We start from the raw sequence: 22,700 nt of genomic DNA, 5'->3' as shown, positions 1-22,700 counted from the left end.
GAGCCAATCTGGAGGGTGACAATTCTGTAATGGGTTGGTTGGATTTGTGATGTGGAGAATGTTTGTCAATAATGTCATTGTGGTGGTGAAATACTGTGTGTGTTTATATGATGGGATGAATGTGAAAAATGGTGCAGTGGGAAAAGCGCAGAACTCGAGTTGATCAAACCGCGAGAGCACTTTACATCATTAACCATTTCAAAAGAGGCTCATAAGAGTAGAGTTTAATGTGGGCCAGATACCACGTCAAGTGCTGACAGAGCTCTTGTGCCGTTTAATGCACTTGAGAGATTAATGCGTTTAATCCATTTCTCTGTGCAGATTTTACAGTTTATATTCCCTTTCTTTAAATGCTACTGTATGTACTGGCAGTCATGTCTGCCTTCGCATTCCAGCAAACAGTAGTGCTGCACCAAAGTACATTTCCTCCTAACACATTTCCTAACCAATTTTATTTAAGAATATACACTCAAGAAGTGAGTTGCATATAAATATTTAGATATTTAGATGTGACAAAATAGCAAGCTATGGACCCTGAATGGCTTTCTTAAAGGGGTGGTCCAGAGCATATTTTTAAGGCTTGGTTGTGTTTATGGGGTGCAAGGCAATGCATGCTCGTGCTTCATTTGTAAAAAATAATGTTATATTTTTCATATATCTTTCTTTATATACTCAGCTAACATGAAAACGACATCATATTTTCTAGTTTCTCCAAAAGAGGTTCAGATTGGTCAGCTAACATGTGCTGTGATTCGTGGATCGGCTCCATGTCACCAATAAGCGCCACGCCTCAACTAGCACGTGCTTTGCCGTTGTGTAAATACACTGTCAGTCAATGTAACTGTTAGCTGTATTAGTTTGAGCCTGAATCAGACAGAAATGACACAGAGGACATAGCTAAACCTCTCACCTGCTCTCTAAAACAAAATCTGACAAGTGTCTTTCATATATATTCAGAATAAGCATGTGTAAGTAAAGTGAAATGTTCACACATCTTTTGTGAGTTGGTTGTTTGAGATATAGCGCTTACAAAAAGCAGCCGCAAGGCAATGTATGCACTGTTGAAAAATTGTCGGTGTTACAGGGGTTGATGGATAAATATGAATTTTGGCTAAATTGTTAATGCTGCGAAACAGCATTTTCCGTTGTTTACATTCTTTGTTTTACGTCCTTTCTACAACATACAGTTGAAGCTAGAAACTGTGCACGTAACAGATACATTTTAACAAATAAATATACTTACAGGTTGTTGTTGTATTTTTTGTAGTCCCCAAACTTCGTTCGATGTAGGCTTTGCTAAGCTAACTCTGTAAAAGCCAATGACTCCCTTTGCATTGAACTTTGAGCGTATTACATTCAGAGAGTTTGTTTATATTCACACAGCTACATTAGACATCAACTAAAGTTTAGAAAGACATATTAGTGGCCCACTCCATTAAGGTAAATGTCATGTTACATGACATTGTTTATAAGCTATTTATTGCTGCCTTTCCACTGTTAACATGCTAAATGAGCTACACTATAACATGATGCTTGTTCAAATATTTGTTCATGCTCAAATAGTAAATATTTTATGCCGCAATATGTAGCATCAAAACCGTATTTAATATAATTTTATATCATAACTAAAAAGCACTAGGATGGTGACATACTATAAATAATATTTGTGAAATTTACACTAAAATATCTGTTAATTAAACTGAAAATGGATTGAAAATGAGGAATCAATAAAGTCAACACAGTTTAACCTGTTGAGTGAAGAAAACCTAAGCCAAATTCCTCAACGAAAGTGCTAATTAATCATCAACATTTTAGACTATTATTTTGGCCCTCCAAAATTTTTGGCCAAAATCACTGTCAGAATCTGAATAGCTTTTTTGCCAAAATATTTGTATATCACAAGCTAACAGAAAACGGGTCTGCATTAAAACTGCCACTTACGCCCCGTTTACACTGACAGTTAAATGTGACCTAATTCAGATTTTTTGCTCATATGTGAGAGAGATTGGATCTGTTCTATGACCGTGTAAACACGAAAAAAAATGCACGCATGGATATTCAGAGATCGGTTTCAGGCCTCCTTCATATGTGGAAATAAATCAGATATAAATCGTATATGTGACAATGCGACTATCATGTTAACAGGCAGATTGGATTTATTGAGGCATTCAGTTTTGTACGTCATAAAACTTGCGACAATGTGGTACATCTCCGTGGTTTAATGATGTAGAAGGAAGAGCGTATGTGTGCTCATCCTAAAAATTTCAGACCCACTGCTCCTCATTATAGCATGCCACAATTTGCTCCCACCAGACCTGAGATCTCTCTCTAATCCACAAATTCCTCTGAATGGTGGAGGACACCATATATAAACCATAGGCGCAAGCTGCGATGACGACCCTTTCCCTCCTCCTCCGCCTCAAAATCATTTTAAAGCTAAAAGCAAGACAATTTCTTCCATCATGGCTAGTGTGGCGCAGCTGTTAGAACTCGCCTTTACTTTATAAATTGTATGGCAAGTGTGAACACATGAATCAGACATGGGTCACAATTAAAAGAACATGTAAACAGACAGATATAGGCAAAATCAGATATTGGCAACAAATCAGAATTGCGCATCAAGACCTGACAGTATACATGGCATCACAATCAATGGCATCAAAATTTACCCTAGCCTGGTGAACTTCACTGTAATGGGATAATAATATTCAATAGAAAATTATTTTGGAGCATATGTGCATGTTCCAAGTCCAAACTATTCCACGTGCTTACCCACTGCATCAGAGAGGCCATAGACATGCTGACCATAAGCGTCAGTCTTGTCCCAGATAAAGGTGTAGGCAAGGTTGGGTGAAGCATGGAACCATTTCTGGAAGAGATGACCCTCCACAGCAACCATAAGATGGACTTTGACCAGGCTGAGAGGAACCACAGCTTGAGTCATGGTGATCTTGAGCAAGGAGCGGTAACCTGATGTTCGTGAACTCAGATGACAGAGCTTCAGATTGGTGCCAGGAATCTCCAGCTGCTCATGCAGAACCTGGTGGACAGATGAAGGACTTTTACATCACAGGAAAAGGACGTTTTCAGAAAAAAAGGATGATTAGGAAGGAAGGTCAGAGGGTGGAACAAAGATTGAGACAGATGAGAAGAATAGGAAGTGAAAAGAGGAGTATAATTACACTGAAATAGTTGACCAGTGAGCTTTTTCAGGTTAATAACCTGTTAACTAATATAATGACCAAAGAGAGTGCTGAAGGAAGATGAATAGTGGAAAATTAGCAATATTTGGCACAGTGAAGCGAGTAAAATTGAAGTGTAAGGTCTAACTGGAGAATCATATCAGTGCAAAATTAATTAATCTGTTAATTACAGCAATGAAGGTCTCAAGGAACTGAAAGATCTCATCACACCTGGGTCCTCTGGAATGATGGATCTCTCTCCAGGTCTGAACTGAAGAAAGAGGAAAGCGGGGAAGCCACCACCACAGGATCAGGTCTCACAAAGCCGCTGAGGTCACAGCTTGGTATCGTGTTCTCCTCCGTCTTCAACATCAGAGTGTCCATGGCATAGAAAATGTTCCATGGCAGCCACACTGTGCGCTCTTGACTCAAAAATGGAGCCCGTTCAAAGCGTAGAGTGAGAGAGGCTCCACCATTGGCAATGAGGTCAAATCTAATGACACAAAGGGAGAGAAAGAGGCAGAGTGGGGGGAAAAAGCAAATATGTACTTGCGTTATTCTGTTATTGATGGCGTCATTACATCCTGAAATGTTTTTACCATAAAAATGCCATTTGCTGGAGGAATAATCATTGTTTTGATAGATTGGAGGTCATTTCGATGGAAAGACTGAGTTTACTTGGCTCTAAATGAATCTAATAAAGATTTGTTCAGTTAGCATGTAGCTCTCTAAATCACTAGAAGGTTATGTAAACAAGTAAGTCATAACATAAGGTTTGGTGGCAGAATAATTCAAGTGTTGTCAGAGGCGGAAAAGGCTGTTTGCTGCCTGGTTTCTACCATTCGACTAGGTTTTAGAAAACATATTTAAAGAGTTGCCCCTTTTTTAGTTCAGTTGAATTTAGGGATTTGAATCAGTCCGTCCATCCATCTATTCAGCTATAATTTGCAATTCCACTTATCCATTATCTAGCAGGCTATCCATAAATCCATCAACTATTATTATATCCATCCATCTATTCATTATTTTTGCACTTTATTCATCAATTCATGTGAAGCACTTATCCATCCATCCATCCATCCATCCATCCATCCATTCATATCTAACATTCTATCCATTCAGCAGCTCCATCCATCCATATACTAACATTCCATCATTCATCATGACATTATATCCATAAATTAGTCTTTTACCTAACATTCCATCCATCCATCCATCCATCAAAACTTTCTTTTCGCAAATCCATCTTTCACATATTATTCTATCTATCCATCCATCCATCCATCCATCCTACCATCCATCATAACATTCTTTCTATAAATCCATCCTTCACCTAACATTCCATCCATCCATCCATCAAAACTTTCTTTCCATAAATCCACCCTTCACATATTATTCTATCCATCCATCCATCCATCCATCCATCCATCCATCCATCCATCCATCCATTCATTCATCCATCAAAACTTTATATCCATAAATCCATCCTTTACCTATTATTCTATCCATCCATCCATCCATCCATCCATTCATCATAATGTTCTATCCATAAATCCATTCTTCACATATTATCCTATCATCCATCCATCATAACATTCTATCCATAAATCCATTATTCACCTAACATTCTAGCCATCCATCCATCCAAACTTTCATCCATAAATCCATCATTCCCTATTAACATCTATCCATCCATCAAAACTTTCATCCATAAATCCATCCTTTTCCTATTAAACTATCCATCCATCCATCCATCAAAACTGTCTATCCAAAAATCCATCCTTCACCTATTATTCTATCTATCCATCCATCCATCCATCCTACCAACCATCATAACACTCAATCCATAATCCATCCTTCATCTAACAATCCATCCATCCATCCATCCATCCATCAAAACATATTCATCAATCCATCAATCATCTATCATCCATCAATTTAGCTATGAATAGTGCAAAATTGGTACACATATCATGGTAAACTTACGTTCCATCCTGACGTGTGAGAGTGTATCCATACTGTGGGTACTTGACAAAGGACACATTACTCCAACCAGAGGGGTTCCATCTGTAGTCACCACCTGACCTCTGATCAGTGATGCCAGACTGGAGAACAGAGCAAACAAGCATAACCAATAAATCCATAGCAATACAATCAATCCGACAACTGTTGTCAAAAAAATGTCCATCAGTTTCTCATTAGTCAACTCATCTGTCAGTCCTTCAGAGAAACTCAGCACAAGAGACCAGGAAAATGTTGTAACACCGCTGACAACAATCATATGGTTCCTCAGAAATAGCTCAGGGTTACAAAATAACACCGAACTGACAATAACAATCTCCGCACTCTGTGTTCTTCTCAAAAGATATGGCATAAATTGCCTTACTTCAGTAGATATTTCATTTTTCTCCCAAGATAAAATGCATGAAAAATGACATTTACCTATTTACCAACCAAGCATGCAGCAAGAATGAGTTACCTTGCGTTAAAGGGATTGTCTGCAGGGATTATATGTGTGCTGTCCCGGCCCACTAGCATCTTGACTCGGTCATAGAAGGAACGAACTTTCTGCTCAGGATGCTGGCCCTGCTGGATGACCTGTAAAGGATCCCTTGATCCTCTACAAAGTGGACTATTCTGGCAGGGACTTTGTATACAGCAATCTGGATCCATACAGTCAGTCAGACCATCTAAAGATGTGAAACAGCGGTGTGATTGAGTAATGTCATATTACAACAGTGTACAATCAATCACAACTGCCTAAGGCTGCAAGAGATTCTCTCTTCATCCCCTTCACTGTTGAAAAGAAGAGAAACATTCTTTATCTGTTCAACAAGAGGGCATTTCATCAAAGCCTCCACGTACGTTTTTTGAACACAAAAATGTTGGATTTGAATTTTGTCTCTGTTCCAGTATTCATTCACCAAAGAGTTCGAAAAGCGCTTTCTTCTTTCCCTCTTCTTTTCTCACCTTTAGGCTTTGAATTAAATTACTTATTGCAGAATATCTAACATGCTTTTTGTAATTCAGGGTTTCAGATGAAAGGCAACAGTCCAGCTCTATTTATATTTTGAGAATAGTCATAGAAATTCAGAGGTAAGCTTATTCCTATGAAATGTAAGGGTTGGGAACAAAGTATAAGTACATACTGAGAAAGACAGAAGCTGCCTTGTCTATTTAGAATTGTGTACTTCAAACAACTGAATGTACTGAATAGTTACTCTCATCCCATTAGAGCATACATTAAAGCTGAAGAGTGCATTTATTTCATCACTTTTTACATTTTTTATTTCTCCTTAATTTGCCAAAACAACTCTAAACTAAACATTCAACTAAACTATAAACACTGTTTTTTTTTTTTTATTTTATTTTTTTTTACATATTTTACTTAAAAACTCTGTACTTAGTACCTTCTTGGAAAAATAGCAGTGTGAGATTAGGTTGAGATTTTGTAAGAACAATGACAAAATGTTAAATGTCTGCAAACTAATTTCTGTCATTCTTTTTACACAATTATGTTTAGAATTAGGTAAAATGCACAAATAATTTGCACACAGCAGCCATTTCTGATGTTACCGAAATTACACACAGCATCTGTTCCTGTGCACATGTTGCTGTTGCAATCAGGAAAAATCTTTGCCATAAAGTTCCCACAGAGTAAACAAAAAAATCTCGTACAGTACCTCCTTCGTTGTCTTTGTTGTCTGCACAAGAAGTCTCCATTGCGACACTGCAGCCGGTGCCTCTCCATCCAGTTTGCACTCACAGTGCCAGCTGTTTTGACCCAGAAGACACTGTCCATTTCCATTACATCTGTTCGGACAGCCATCTGCAACAGCCAGAGAGAGAAAAGATGGATTGAGAGAGGCTGAAATCCATCATGCCAGTCACCAGAGCACTGATATGTCAATGGCTGTGACCAAAAGTTTGAAAACAAGCTAGAAAAAGTTTCCAGGCTACAAAGTTATAGTGAACCAAACAAAATTGAACTGAAACAAACTGAAATACAACTATTTAAATTTGAACAATTAATTATCACATATTTTATATACGGGTATGTTCCAAAAAATTAGAATATCGAGTGAAAGTTCATTTATTAAAAAAAAAAAGTTTCAAAAAGTAAAACTTGTGTGTTATATTAGTTTACTACACACAAAGTGAAATATTTCAAACCTTCATTTGTTTCCATTTTAATGATTATGGGATGAAGATTAAAAAAAATCTCAAATCCAGTATTTCACAAAATTAGAATATCATAACAAAGTTCAACACTGTTGGCTCCCTGTGTCTCAATCTAGTCCACTGATTAATGCAAAGCCTTGAAATTGTCTCAGTCTGAAATAGTAGGCTTCAGAATCATGGGGAAGACATTTGTGCAGAAGACCATCATTGGCACCCTCCATAAGGAGAAAAAGTAGTGGTCTGTTGCACAGTGGTCCCAAGTCTTCTTGTCAGATGAATGCAAATTTTGTATTTCATTCGGAAATCAAGATCCCAGAGTCTGGAGGAAGAGCAGAGAGACACAAAAGTCAAGCTGCTTAATGTGCAGTGTGAAATTTCCACAGTCAGTGATGGTTTGGAGAGCCATGGCATGGTCTGGTGTGGGTCCATTGTCTTTTATCAAGTCTACGGTCAACGTAGCTCTATACCAGGACATTTTAGAGCACTTCATGCTTCCTGCTGGCAACAAGCATTTGAAGATGATGATTTTATTTTCCAGCAGGACTTGCACACAGAACCTGCACACAGTGCCAAAACTACCAGTACCTGGTTTAAGGACCATGGTATCCCTGTTCTTAATTGGCTAGGAAACTCACCTGACCTAAACCCCATTAAAAATCTATAGGCTATTGTCAAGAGGAAGATGAGAGAAAAGAGACCCCGAAATGCAGATGAGCTGAAAACCAATATCGAAGCAACTTGGACTACCTTAACACCTCGACTGTGTCAAAGGTTGATCGCCTCCATGCCACACCGCCTTGATGCTGTAATTAGTGCTAAAGAAGGCCCAACAAAGTACTGAGGACATAATACAGTACATTAACACACTTTTCAGAAGGCCAACATGTGTTTAAGATCTTTTTTTTATTTGTCACATGAAATATTCTAATTTTGGGAAATACTGGATTTGAGTTTTTTGTCATCTTTAATTTATAACCATTAAAATGGAAACAAATGAAGGCTTGAAATATTTCACTTTGTGTGTCGTGAACTAATATAACTTACAAGTTTCTCTTTTTTAAACAAATTTTTTAAATAAATGAACTTTCCCTCGATATTCAATTACAAATATCTTGGAATTTTAGTTGATTATACACTTATTCTTTAGTTCTCACATTGAGTAGTTGGTGAAAAAAATTTAAAAAGTGATTTTAGGCTTATATATTAGAATTAAGAACTGCCTTTCTTTAGATGCTAAAAGAAGCTGGTTGATGCAACAATTATGTCGATATTGGACTACGGTGATGTTCTCTATATGCATGCTTTGTTTCAAAGTCTGCATGCATTGGATACTGTTTACCATGGTGCAAGATTTATAACTGATTTTAAATCTCTTACTCATCCTTGTGTGCTGTATACTACGGTAGGTTTACAGATCTATACTGGGTTTACTCCCATCATATCTACAGAATTACATTTGTAAAAAGCCTGTTCTTAATTATCGCCTTCGGTCACAGAATATTTATTTACTGTCTGTTCCTAAAGTGTGGACTGAGATGGGAAAAAAAGGCTTTTAAATACGCAGCACCTATTGCATGGAATAATAATAATAATAATAATAATAATAATAATAATAATAATAATAATAATAATAATAATAATAATAATAATAATAATAATAATAATAATAATAAGTTTAAAGAGTAGATTTCACCAAATGCTTTTAAATGCTTTTTTAAATGAGTTAGAAGTTGAAACACAGGCTTGTAGATGTTTTGAATAGTTTTCAGTGTGATTCATGTTAACTGTTAATTGTTTTTTGTTTGTTGTCTGTTAGACCCATGTGACATGTATATTGTCTAATCTTGGCCAGTACGCTCTTGAAAAAGAGATGTCTTTCCTGGTAAAATAAAGGTTATAATAATAATACTAATACTACTACTACTATTACTACTACTAATAATAATATTCAATTTTTTTGGCAAATACCTGTATATTACACCAAATATTATATTGCATGCATATATTAATAATAAAAGAATACTGTACATATATAAAATTCTGTTTTGGCATGATTTATTCTTAGGTGGTTTGTTCGTCTTCTTTATTCTTTTGCACATTTTGAGAAACTGATTTTGACAACCGACATTTTGCTATTCCAACTTTTTAAATCTATATGGAAATAAAATTAGCAGAAAGGAAACAATACATCCTCACCATTCTGGCACTGTTTGTACCTGGCTTAATGTAATTTTTATTCAAACTGCGCTGAGACAGCACACAAAGCATATTAACATAAAAAACTGCAGACATAAACCAGTCATTCAAAACACTGCAAAACCCAACAGTCAACTTTATCAAATGAAACGAGTGTAGTTAAATCAAAATGTACTGAAAGTTAGTTCTACTCATTTGAAAAGAGTTTTTAACTCAGTGTTGTTAAGAGTTAAATAAATACCTCATTACTTCAACTTAAATGGAGTAAGTTCACTGTACTTATATAGATTAGATTTTTTTAACTCAAATGGTTTGTTGCAATCGGTTTCCTCAAACGGTTTGAGTTGCCTTAACTTATTGGGTTTACAGTACTCAGTTGGTTTAAGTTTTCTTCATTTATTGGGTTTTACTGTGCTCAAATTTCTTCGTTTACTCAAATAGATTAAGTTCACAGTACTCATTAGAATAGTTTTGAACTTAAATGGTTTGTTGCTATCGGTTTCCTCAAATGGTTTGAGTTACCTTAACTTTTTTGGGGTTACAGTGAAATGAACTACATACATTTATAAATATATTTCATGTTAATCTGTTTTCAAACTCTTGGCCATGACACTATAGGCACACATCTATCAGCACTCTCTCTCACACACATATATATCTGCCTCAATTGAGCTCAATGCCTGTCTGAGGGGATGAAGTATATGAAAAGCATTACTATTCACACCTCAAATCAGTTCAAACTCCGAGAGCAATTAAATTATCTTCGAGAGTCTCCACCGATAGCCGCTTCTGGTAGCAAATGAATTTATCAGAACTCATCCATTCAGGAGGGGATATTGTATGAGCACATACACTCTCCGACTGTTCATTTACAGTAGCTGATTTGATTTGTCTGGAAAGAGAGCAATGCTTTCATGTAAGAATGTGGTTAGGACAGACCGACAGAGTCTACAGATCAGATTATGACGAGGTCGAGGTTTGTGTCTGTGAGTGTGTATGCGCATGTGAAAATGAGAGACAAAGTGAGGGATAAAAAAAGACTTTTGAGATAGAGCCAGAAGTGCTCTTTGATAAATATATCACAGGTTTCTGGAGTGAAGTGTGGCATGTGTGGGTGTTTAATGTATGCAGTTAGGGGATAAACAGTCTTCCTGAAAGACAAAAGGCGGAAAACAATCTTGTCACAACAGTTTTGAGCAGAATGTGGATTGATGGGGATGCTTTAAGGAAGCTCTCTCTGGGAGGGGAAGAGACTGAGAAGAACAAACACGAAGAGAAATGAAAAGGCTAAGCACTATTCTACTTTAGCCGCACAAGTCCATAATTGAGCACCCTGGAGACGTGACCTGACATTTCCGAGTCATCAGGAGTTTTGTGTAAATAAAACATGCTGTCTAAAATCCTCAGCACCGCCACGGGCATCGTCTCTTACCTTGCTGTAAAATGAAAACCATGCTGCGATCTCACACTGTGTCATCAGAAACCATTGCTGTGGCCCCAAAGTTGAATCTCTAACAGTTAACAGTACTGTCACGGCTACTGAAATTCAGCTAGTTTCTTTCATCACCAGTCTATATAGTATTATTGGCAGCTGATCCAGCCCAGGTGACATTTTAGGTGATTTGTGATGAAGGAAAATGAAATGGCTTCAATCAGAAGCCTGTGAATATCCTGCGTGCATGGGGGAGCCTTCAGCCATTGTGACTTAAATCAAACGTTTCTTTAATTAATGTAATTTTCAATGTCTGGGGTCCTTGAGATGCCACATTAACGGCCTGCCATGCATCGATTGTCACGCAATATTGAGTTGAGAGAAAAGTCACTTAGCAATGATTGCCTTTTAAATGGAGCTGCCATTTTAAGCAGCCAAATACTTATGAAACACCAGGACAGCGAAATCTATGGTGACCATTGATCTTCCTCATTGGGCAGCACTGAGCAGGGCCCCTCTTTCATGCCAAAGGCCAGTCGATTCTCAGCACACTAACTAGAATAAAGTGGGATTTCACAAACTATTAAGCCACCTGGCTAAAGTAATGTGGGTTGACTCTATTGTAATTTACTTAAAAAGGAGCTGAGATTGCCTTGAGTTATGGGTCAGCGCACATGGTATGAGAGAGATACGCAAAGGTGGGATAGGGAAAAAAGCACACTGCATAGCAACAGTCAGCTATTGATGGATGGAGAAATGGATAGAAAGAGACAGATGGATTGGTGGAAAGGCGGAAAACTGAAAGGGAAAGAGTAGAAACTGAAAGAAAGAAAGATAGATAGATAGATAGATAGATAGATAGATAGATAGATAGATAGATAGATAGATAGATAGATAGATGGATGGATGGATGGATGGATGGATGGATGATGGATGGATGGATGGATGGATGGATGGATGGATGGATGGATGGATGGATGGACGGACGGAAAGAAAGAAAGAGCAAACCAAGAAATAATAAACCAAAAAATGGAAGCAAGGAACAAAGGAAAGAACTGAGGTAAGGTGAAATAAATGTCTTAAATGTCTTAAAGGATGGGATATAGTGGGAAAAAAATGTGTGGAAGAGAAATCCATTCTCACCTAACTCTCCTGTCCACTGGCCTGCAGCCCTCGCGCCTTTAAAGGTCATAAATAAAGGTTAGATTCATAAATCCTCCAAATTCGCCTTAGGAAGAGACAGATAAAGTCCCAAAGGGAATGAGCACCTACTGCATAAAACGCCCTCTGTCCGGGTTTTCCCTCGCCTGTATTTTTCCAATACTACTACAAAGTCAAATACATCCGAAACTTCAGCATAGGAAAAGTGAGCCTAAACATTTTCACCTAAAAGGTTTCTGAATTGAATATCTCGTGTGCACTCAACTAATACTTTTAGAGGCGTAACGTATTTGGGAAACCAGTTTGGAAACATTACATTTTTTTGTTGCTGCAGTTTTTGTTCGGTTTGACTAATGATTAGGCTTATGATGGTGTTCTTGTTGCAATTAATTTCTGAAGCTTTTATCACAGTATACAGTATTTTTCATGATATTGACCTAAGCTGCAAAAAAGGTTATTTTAAAAGGTAATAACAAAAATGAAATAATAATTTTGTATTGTTTTATTGTATATACATGTTCAGAGTAAATTATTAATTTAAGTAAATTAAATTGCAAAAGAATAATAAAGTACAGTATAGATAACAATTTACAATAGAGTCTCATTAGCAAATGCTATTTAATGCATTCAAATCTACAGAGAGAAAAAGTCAGTTATAGTTACTATATTGATATTAGTTAAAAATATAATAAACTGGATTTTATTAACTATATATTCTATTTATTAAAACTTTTTTACATGCATTATTAATTCATTAACATCACCTAAGAATAAAACTTTCAAATTCTTTTGTAGTTTCATTGGGATTTTTTCATGTTTAAAAAATAGGCCAAATAAGTCTTATTGTAGCTAGTTGTGCAGGGCTAAAGCTGCGGTCACACTAGAGATTGAGCTTGCGAAATTCTGTCATACGGCGCTGCGAAAAAGGGCGGGATTAAACATGATAATTAGACATTAAAAAACGCAAGAGATTGGTCCTTATTTTACATTTCTGTCCAGAGAGGTCATGTTTTGATCCTCGGTTGGTCTCATGCAGTCAAGTAATGCGATTTTGCAGGTCAGAATTCACCAAGCTTGAACTTTGCACCACAGCAACCTGCGAAACTTAACGCATGACCATGCGTTTCCGGTCTGACGCATTCGCGTGCGTATGAATGGAAGTCTATGGGGAAAAAAGTCAAGTGTGACCCCAGCTTTAGAGCTGTGAAGCTGAATAAGGCCAGTGGCAGAAGTGGTAACGACTGTCACCTGTGTGAACCACCTGTCTTGAGTTTCACAGAGGAGCTCTGGAAATTTAAAAGGAGGAGAGATAACGTTGGAAGATGAGAGAGGACTTGGACTCTTTATGTTTGGTTCAGTTTGGCGATAGTCACAGTAAGGAGCTGCTGCTGCCTGTTGTTTTATTTACTTCATTATTAAACATTTAAACTTAAACTTTTTGCCTCCTTCTTCCCAATGTCCATTATTAAACTCATTTTCATCTATTTCAACTACTTTCATCTGCGGTGATCTACAACAATATGAACATTCCTAAGACGCACTCCAAAAATTTTAACAATAAATAATTAATCACAGTATTTTGAAGTACACACAATATCGATATTCATTCATTCATTCATTTTCTTTTCGGCTTAGTCCCTTAATTAATCTGGGGTCGCCACAGCGGAATGAACTACCAATTTATCCAGCATATGTTTTACACAGCGGATGCCCTTCCAGCCACAACCCATTACTGGGAAACATCCATTCACAATCATTCACACACACACAAACTACGGATAACTTATCTTACCCAATTCACCTATACAGCATGTCTTTGGACTTGTAGGGGAAACCAGAGGAAACCCACGCAAATACGAGGAGAACATGCAAACTCCACACAGAAATGCCAACTGACCCTGCCGAGGCTCGAACCAGCGACCTTCTTGCTGTGAGACGATCGTGCTACCCACTGCGCAACCGTGACGCCCAAACAATCAATATACACTGCAGCTTTAACAATTGGCATGCCATAGAAGGACGTCCACCAAACTGATGTGTACCTAAAGCTGGAATGCACTTACCCTGCATGCTTCTTGCAGAGTAGGTGTGATTTCCCCTCAAGAGCCAATCATGTGTTAAATCAAGTGCAACTTGCATCCACTCTGGATTACCTAGCAAACAAAAACCAGAGCCTCCAGCAGCCATTCATCTGCAGTCATTTCGGCCAATTAGAGATGCGCAGTTGAATCAAGTAACTATTGTCGCTGTTCTTGTACCAGAATTCTCTCCTGTCCACTGATGCATGAGCATTCAGGTGATCACTATGGGCCCCTGCAGTTAAACTCCTCATTATCCTGTTCTCCTTGCAAACACACAGCACTTCCCTTCACAGCAAAGCACACACTCTCCTGCCCCTCCATTAGTATTCATCCTATAAGTTGAATCTCATGCAGGAGCTGAGACAAAGTCATTACCATGCCTCCTGTGGTCCTGCGCCCTGTGTGCCGAAATACGCGCAGGAAAAAAACATTGCTCACTGTTCCCGACCCACTCTGCACCAACGGCTCATGAAATTTCACATTTATCTTAGGATCCACTCCCCCTCGATCCTTTTACTCGCTGTAATGATCTGAATCCCTCAGGTAGAGCAAATTCTGTGTGATCTTTGTCTCCGATCTGCAGTGTCCTCTGTAATTCAGTTCTTTTGTCTGAGGTAGGCTTGATGGAAGCAGAGAGTAGGACGACTTGCCTACTGCGCCTCTGTTTTGTGCAAACATAAAGGCACACTCAAACAGATTGCTAAGAGTCTGTGTCTCCTGTTGAGAGCTTCCACTACCTCCAGTTGAAGCAGCAGTCTACTTAAATGCATGCATTCCTATTATGCGTAGAGATATATAGTTGGCCAAGTGTTTTACTATGCTTCTATAAGAGTTGGTGGGGAAGGAGGTGGTTGTTACAGCTCAAATATATTAACTGAAAGTTTGTCGGTTACAGTTGCCTCAAGAAGCCTTTACAATCATACTCTTGAGTAAGGTTTTTAACCTCAAATTGCTCCACTGAGATGAAACCCTCAATAAGTATATGTTGCCATTGCTTCAAAGATGCGAGAAAATATTCAACCTATTAAAAAAAGAGAGACTTTTATGTTAATGGAAGACTCAATGCCATCCTCATACAATCAAATGCAATTGCTTGGTTAATGCATCACAAAAGTGTTGTCATGTTGTGCATAATTAAGGTTCTTGCATTACTGTGGTGGTTACAAAGCTAAGTACTCAGAGCTAACATGAAATGTCAATAAATTCAATGTATTATCTTCAATTAGGTACTTGGAAACAGTTGAGGTTATTTTTAAACAGCTGTTCTGTCATGGCAGTAAAGACCAGTCAGACATGGAAGACAATCTTAGCTCAAGAATAATTGTGTTGATATCAATATACTTGCAGTGCTTCCCACGGGTTTGAATATACTTGCGTTGATACGTGAATTGAAACAAACACATTTACCCATATCACAAAAATAGTTAACTATATGGGACAAACAATATATAATTAAATTTTTAACAATAATTACATTTATTCCATAATGTTATACAATGTTTCTTTTCAATGGGTTAAATAATAATAAAAAAGCCATCCACAATTTATCTTTCTTTTATGTTATTCAGGAGCCAGTTGACCGGTTAAATCTGCTTCTGTCTCTCTTTCAAGTTACAAGCAAACTTGAATGCCAAAGCATTTCAGACATGTGTTTATCTAGGCACTCCCAAGCTTACATATCTCACAGTTTGTTATGGCAATGTTGTCATCATCAACTTTATAATACCCCAGAACGCAGACATACTCGTGCTTTGAACTTCAAGCTGCTTCCATATTCTACTTTGCCGGCATTTACCCAATAGCTTCTCTGCAAGTGAAGTCATGCTGCACGCGTTGCTGTTTCTGTGTGAAGTCAAGAAAAGAGGTGTAACTCTGTGCCACCACATACTGTAGATGTGTTAAAAAATAATGAGAAAATATATGTATATGTATATAAATATATATTTGAGTCCTGATCAGGAGGTAACGTCTGATTCCGATCGAGTCTGAAACCACGTGATCGGATCTGGACATCCTTAATAATTAAAATATTATTAATTAAATAAGAAAAATGCATTGATTAACCATTACTTATGGTGTACACACATTTTGAAGCCAGTATGGATCAGTCATTTCGTTCTCTTTGAGAATATAGTAAAGTTTTCAAAGTCGTTAGATTTTAAAAATTATTTAACGTTTCCCTCGCTCTCGCAACTGTGCGTGCGCAGTCAGTTGCAAAGCCAAGCGAAAGTAGGCTGAAGCAAAAAGGTGATGCAAAAACGCATACGAGCTTTAGAAAGCGAAAGCAAAAGTTAAATCCCAGAGATTTTATGAGATTTAGAACCTGGGCCGGACGACTCTTTTAAGTCCCCAAAAGGTGCACCGTTGTGGGTCTGCAGAGCATGTGACTGTCTGTGGGAGCATAGACAAGTCTCATGCATACAGAACGAACCGGGTAAATGAGAGAAGATTTTTCACTACTTAATCGATTGTGGATGGTTATTGGGCGAATACAAAAAAATGTAAAGGATGTTAATAACAGTAAAAAAAGTGTCACCAAATATATTTGGGCGGCCGTTAATATACCTGGGCGGCCTGCCTAAGTAAAGTCTATGTGTGGGAAGCACTGACTTGTGTGATCATCCAATGACCAAATTATCGTTCATGAGCCAAACCTTTTCCATAGCAGGGATTGTACAGTATATGGAAAGTCTCCAGAATCTACTATGGTGATTTGGTGTAAAGAAGATGAGCTAGTAGGAGCTATGCATTTAAACCTCAATCCCTCACAAGAAAAGCTAGTATTTTTAGCATAGCCACCTCCCAATGCTAGCTAGCTGTGTGAGCCCCTCTCAGACCAAGTAGAACCAGTTGCATTGGCATTGATACATAAATTATGAATAGCACTTTGACTCAAGCAACAACATAAACATGACACCAAACATTATGTTACTCCATCAGGACTGTCTCAAAAATTACTATAAAAAAGAAACCTGTGTTACATTGACAGTCTAGTTTACAGAAGTATTGTATCTCAAGGTCTGAAGGACTAAGTGGATCAGACAAATCAAACTCTTTCATGGCCCAGTTAATGCTGTGGGAGGGGGACATATCAAAAGCAACATTGTGCAAAACAGATGATTACAACTATGCTATCATCATCTGACAACAAGAATATAAACACACATGCTGAAGAACACAGATTAGCACTACGAACCTACTCGACACAACATTCTACTCCACCACGGCTACTCTACAAACAGAAGCACACAGTTGCTATGCAGCCAAGCTATCGAAGGCGGGGGGGTTGCTCACAACCAGACTAAAGTGCAACTAGCACTAGTCACAGTACGACGAGGTACAATACCTTCAATACTTCCATCCCAAAAGTCTGCATCAGAGAGGACATTCAGAGAGAACAAAAAATGTGTCATAACAAGAAGACAAATGAATACATGCAATTGCTGCAATTGGAATCAGTTAAAACAGAAGAAGTATAAATATGGAAGAAGCCTTTTACGAGGTGTTTTTATCCTACAGATAGAGTTTGATGACGATAAACAGACAGACTTCCTGTTGCGGCGTTCAATAGGGAAAAGGATTAAAGGCAGAGCACTTTCAGTCTTTGTCGCTCATGTCATCATTGGAGTGACAGACAAACATCCACACACACATCCACAGATGATGAGAGAAAGGAAAACTCTGGCTTTTGAGTCTATTTTTGAGAGAGAAGTCAAAACAAAAAGAGGTGTGACTTATCAAGGTGAAGACGCCTCTACCTTTCATCAGTTGCTGCTACTCCGCAAGGACTGTTCATTACCCACCAGCCCACACGTATGCCTCTGCTGTGTGAGGAGTGATCAAACACAGCTAAGTCTATTCTCAGTCCAACACCAGACAGAGGAAGAGTGTAATTCGTCTCAATAACCCCCCCACCAGCACAGCCTTCATTCATCTCCTCTGCACTTTTCGTCTTAACTGTCTTTTGCCGTGTTTACAACCTATTTAAAGCTAATGGGAATGTGGTAACAGAGTATTAAAGCAAAGCATTCAGTTTGCTAATCTCCACCTTTAAATGAGAGATCACTGACTTCAACAATGAACTACGTTTGTGCTTACAATCTTGCATGTATGTGAATGTTGTTCCCAAAAGATGGTAAAGCAAATGTTCAGATCAGCCCTGCTCCTGGAGAGCCGTCTCACTTGGTTTTAGCTACAGTACACAAGTACGGAAGTTTATTGAGATTGTTAGTTTATGATCCTTGTTTAGCTGGTTTAAGTGTGTTTTATTAGCCATACAATAGAACTTCTGGGAATTCTGTGTTAAAGTTAAAGTACTTGCTGAATTCTGTGTTAAAGTACTTGCTTTCGTGGTCACAATCATCCTGAATTTTCCTCACCAAAATGTGGGCAGCAAGTGTTTTGAGCAACAATAGCCGCGTTTCCACTATCGAGCCTAAATAAAGCATGCCAGGATGAGCCAGGGCCAGTAGCGTTTTCACAGTCACTTCCGGGGGCCTCATCGAGCCAAAGCGGGGCTGCCTTGGGGCCAGTGGCCAGCCTTTTTCGGCTTGCCGAATACCTTAGGCCAGATCGGGCGAACCAGGGCTTTGGGGCGGGGGTTAAGTGCAAAGGCGGAGTTTTCCTGTGTAAGGTTAAGAGGTGGCAAGATGCCCATTTAGTTTTGCAATCGCACTCGCTTACAAAAAAATAAAATAAAATATAATAAAGAACAGACAGTACTGGACAGTAGAAGACACCAGGGTTCTGCTGAACATTTGGGCTTAGGAGAATGTTCTACGGCAGATTGATGGCATTTGCAGAAATGAGGATGTGATCAAATACATTGTACAGTTGTTGAGCGTGGAAAAGTACAGATTCAGCATCCAACAGTACAAGTCCGCGAAAAGTAAAAAAAAACTGTGGGCAAAGTACACAGCCATTAAAATCCACAATGGTCATAGTGGCGCTCACAGAAAAAAAATTCCCGTGGTTTGAAATCATAATCCCGTGCTGGGTAATCAATCGCCCCTCCCATAGTGGGGAGACCACTCGGGATATGATGACGACTAACCTTACAGTCAGTAAGTAAACAAAAGAAATTAATGGAAAAGATTTGAGTATATATACAGATATATCATTTACTGCTATATAATAACTTGTGATTTGTTTGCTTTGCTATTTCTTACAATTTTCTGTAAAAATAAATGTGTTCCCGGGGGGGGGGGGGGGGGGGGGGGGGGGGGGTGGGGGGGGTAGATGAAAGCCCTGGCTCGCACTGACCTGACAGTGGAAATGCGGCTATTGGATACATGGCCTTAATATTCATGGTTTTAGAGTTATGTACTGCATATCCCATCCTGTTGGATAAGTAAAGAGAAAATCCCTAGAATCATCAGTATAAACATTTTCTGAATCCTGAGCTGTATAGAAGTAGGTTATGCTCCTAATTCAGCATCCTTTGATGGTCCTGGACAAGTCATCGACTTGTCCAGTAATCTAGACCAGGGGTCACCAATCTTGGTCCTGAAGGGTGGCCGTTGTGCCTGCAGAGTATAGCTCCAACTCAAGTATACCTGGTAAGACCTTGATTAGCTTGTTGAGGTGTTTTTGATTAGGATTGACGCTAAACTCTGCAGGACACCGGCCCTCCAGGAACAAGTCCCTGACATAGACCCTAGATTATTCTGAAATCTCTAAAATCTGACTAGTGGATAAGAAAATAGCCCCAGGACCAAAAGTATGATTTAAAAACCTGCCACACTCATGTAAACATTAATCACAGAAAAAGGAGGTGTCTGTTGTGATGGTGTATGTAGGGAGCAAGAAAAAGCGAGTGTCTGGTTCAGGAGTGGACATTTGCCTACCAATGGTGCAGTGTTCTCCATTCCAGCCCTGTTCACACTCGCACTTCCCATCTTTGCAGGTTCCATGCTTCACGCAGAGTGGGTTACACACACGCTGGTCACAAGCTGCGCCCGTCCAGCCTTCCTCGCAGCGACAAGAACCGCCCATGCATACGCCGTGTGTACCGCAGTCAACTGAGCAAACCTCTGATTAGAGAAGGGAAGAGTACAATTTGCATTCATTAAAAATCAGGTCTAATGAAATGAAAGGTTATGCTAAAACATTTGCAGATCCATGCAGATCAAAACATGTAGACTGACCGACAGAGCAATCAGGGCCCATCCAATTGGGGTCACAGCTACAGACCCCTGTGTCTGGAATAAAAGCACCATGGCCGTGGCACTGATCTGGGCACTGTGCTCTGGGTAACTCACAGCTGGGTCCGCCCCATCCTGGTTTACAGTGACACTCTCCATTCACACAGATGCCATTATTCGAGCAGGTTGGATCCAGGCAGTCAACTGCAAACAACAGGTGAGAGTTATGGGTGAGGCTTTACCTGTCATTAAAATGAAAAAAAAGAAATCTTATGATAAAACAGTTCTTGTTTTGACAATGTCTGTGGAAAGATGAGTCATAAAGGCTTTTAATGTCACAGCGATGATCAGTTTGTCATTTAAATGAGCTAATTCTAGTCAAAAGTGCTAGAATATTTATTTTACACACCATTTGATTGAACAAGATTAGTTCCAACAGAAGATAACACTACAAATTTGTACGGTTAAAGTTTCATTTTGAGTTTAGGGGTGAACTAGAATGCTCTCCTAAAACTATGTGAAGTAATTTATTATACCATTTACCAATTACTAAACCCATATGACTCACTGTGCATTTTTTAGATACTGCAATCATTAATAAAGGGGGAGAATATGCATATTTCCTGTTACGATTGACCGGGCAAATGGGAGGCAAAAAGTGTCACAGAAGCCGCTGGTGAAAGTGAAGAGTGGTTTTATTTGACACAAAGTGAAAAACACTCCAGCAAAAAGTAGGGATGGCTGGCGTGAAACTGACATTTCAACACAGTGTCGAGATCCCGAAACGCAAGTGTTTCGAAACACTTCACCGAAGCATGATCCAAAACACCCAGGTCATGTGACTAAATTTTTTAGAAACACCTGGTCAAGTGACTAAAGCGATTCAAAGCATTGATAATTTCAGAAGCATTTCGGGACCTGTGTCATATAGCCTAGTGGACCGTGCATGTACACTTTGTCACTGTGCTTCAAATGGCTTTTGGGTTTGAATCCCGACTTGTACAAATACTCCGAAATCATGATTTTATTAATGAATTTATGTATTTTAATAATGTTACTTTTTATGGAGTAGTCTAGATAGGATTCAGCTGCGGAAACGCTATCAATATAGCATTTTTGTAACACTCTGTAACTATAATTAATATTTTTACAGTACTGTGATGGTTGGGTTTAGGGTTGGGGTAGATAACATGTTAATAAAATACAATAAATGGGAAATTTAATGAATAATATAAATAATTCTTGTTAACTTCCAGCCACAACCGTATCTGATCTAGCAACAACCCTGTTTTATAATCAAAACAAGACATATTTATTCACAAAGTGTTCATTCGGATGTCAGACAACTGTTAAAACAAAATAATTCAAGAACATAGCATTTCAAACCTAAAATCCATAGCTGTATCAGCCTAGATTCAAACCCACTATCCCTGCATGCTAGTCAGGAACTCTCACCACTCCACTAAATCACTTGAAGCTTCAAATCTATAAAGTTGGGTTTAATACGTCAATTTGCTCCTCTGTTTCTTTGCTGAAGCTGTTCCAGTGCAATACATAAAAAAATGACCACTAGGTGTCACTTTAGATACAGGTTTCGAAACGTTTCAAAGCTTCGACACATTTGCTTCGACTGTTTCAGTGTTTCATGAAGCCTCGCTTTGCCCACCACTAGCAAAGAGGAGAAAGTGGCAAAATAAGGCAATGACCTGAACAAAATCAGTTAGCGCCACAATCTCTCACACAATACAACCTACTCCTACAACTACCCACACAGAGTGACTGTTTGGGGCCATTTTATATTATTGGCCCCGCCCATGGGTTATACCATTGCACAGGTTATAGGGAATGTTAGACAAAAAATACATAAAAAGACATTAAACAAAATTATAAATTAATGCAAGTAAATAAATATGTATACAAAACTTAAAATACAACACAACAAACAACCAATACCAATATAAAACCCAGAACAGTGGGCATTTTCGATTACATCATCTGGGTCTCAACCCCTTGGTCAGTGATAAAAAAAACTCTCCAAAATGGCTGCTCTGAAGTGAAGGTGGGAAAAGACTGTATACATTTCTTTTTATGTAGTCTGAACAGGTAGCGCAAATCACTTTTTGAAGGATTTAAAGAGCTAAACATAGTCAATTTCTCCCTAAAAGATATTTTAGAAGGCAGAGATAAAAAGGTAAATAACGAAATTTTTAGATATTTGAAAGACATAGTCTTTTCAATAATCACTAATAAGTAGTGGTGGGCAAAGCGAGGCTTCGTGAAACACAGAAACAGTCAAAGCAAATGTGAAACTTCGAAACGTTTC

General features: G+C 38.4%; 1 protein-coding gene across 1 annotated transcript in view; it reads right to left on the bottom strand.

The window, feature by feature from the left end:
* Positions 1 to 22,700, bottom strand: part of tenm2a (teneurin transmembrane protein 2a) — a 288,065-nt gene that overhangs the window by 30,591 nt on the left and 234,774 nt on the right. The window contains 9 exon segments of the mRNA XM_056471643.1: positions 2,773 to 3,040; positions 3,414 to 3,675; positions 5,169 to 5,229; positions 5,232 to 5,287; positions 5,662 to 5,872; positions 6,866 to 6,940; positions 6,943 to 7,011; positions 20,081 to 20,266; positions 20,381 to 20,581. Coding sequence (XP_056327618.1) covers positions 2,773 to 3,040; positions 3,414 to 3,675; positions 5,169 to 5,229; positions 5,232 to 5,287; positions 5,662 to 5,872; positions 6,866 to 6,940; positions 6,943 to 7,011; positions 20,081 to 20,266; positions 20,381 to 20,581 — 1,389 coding nt within the window.

Source organism: Danio aesculapii, chromosome 14 (genome assembly GCF_903798145.1).
Source record: "Danio aesculapii chromosome 14, fDanAes4.1, whole genome shotgun sequence".
In the NCBI taxonomy this organism is placed as follows: domain Eukaryota; kingdom Metazoa; phylum Chordata; class Actinopteri; order Cypriniformes; family Danionidae; genus Danio; species Danio aesculapii.
Note: the sequence above shows the minus strand (reverse complement) of the source record. Positions and strands in the feature narration are given on the sequence as shown.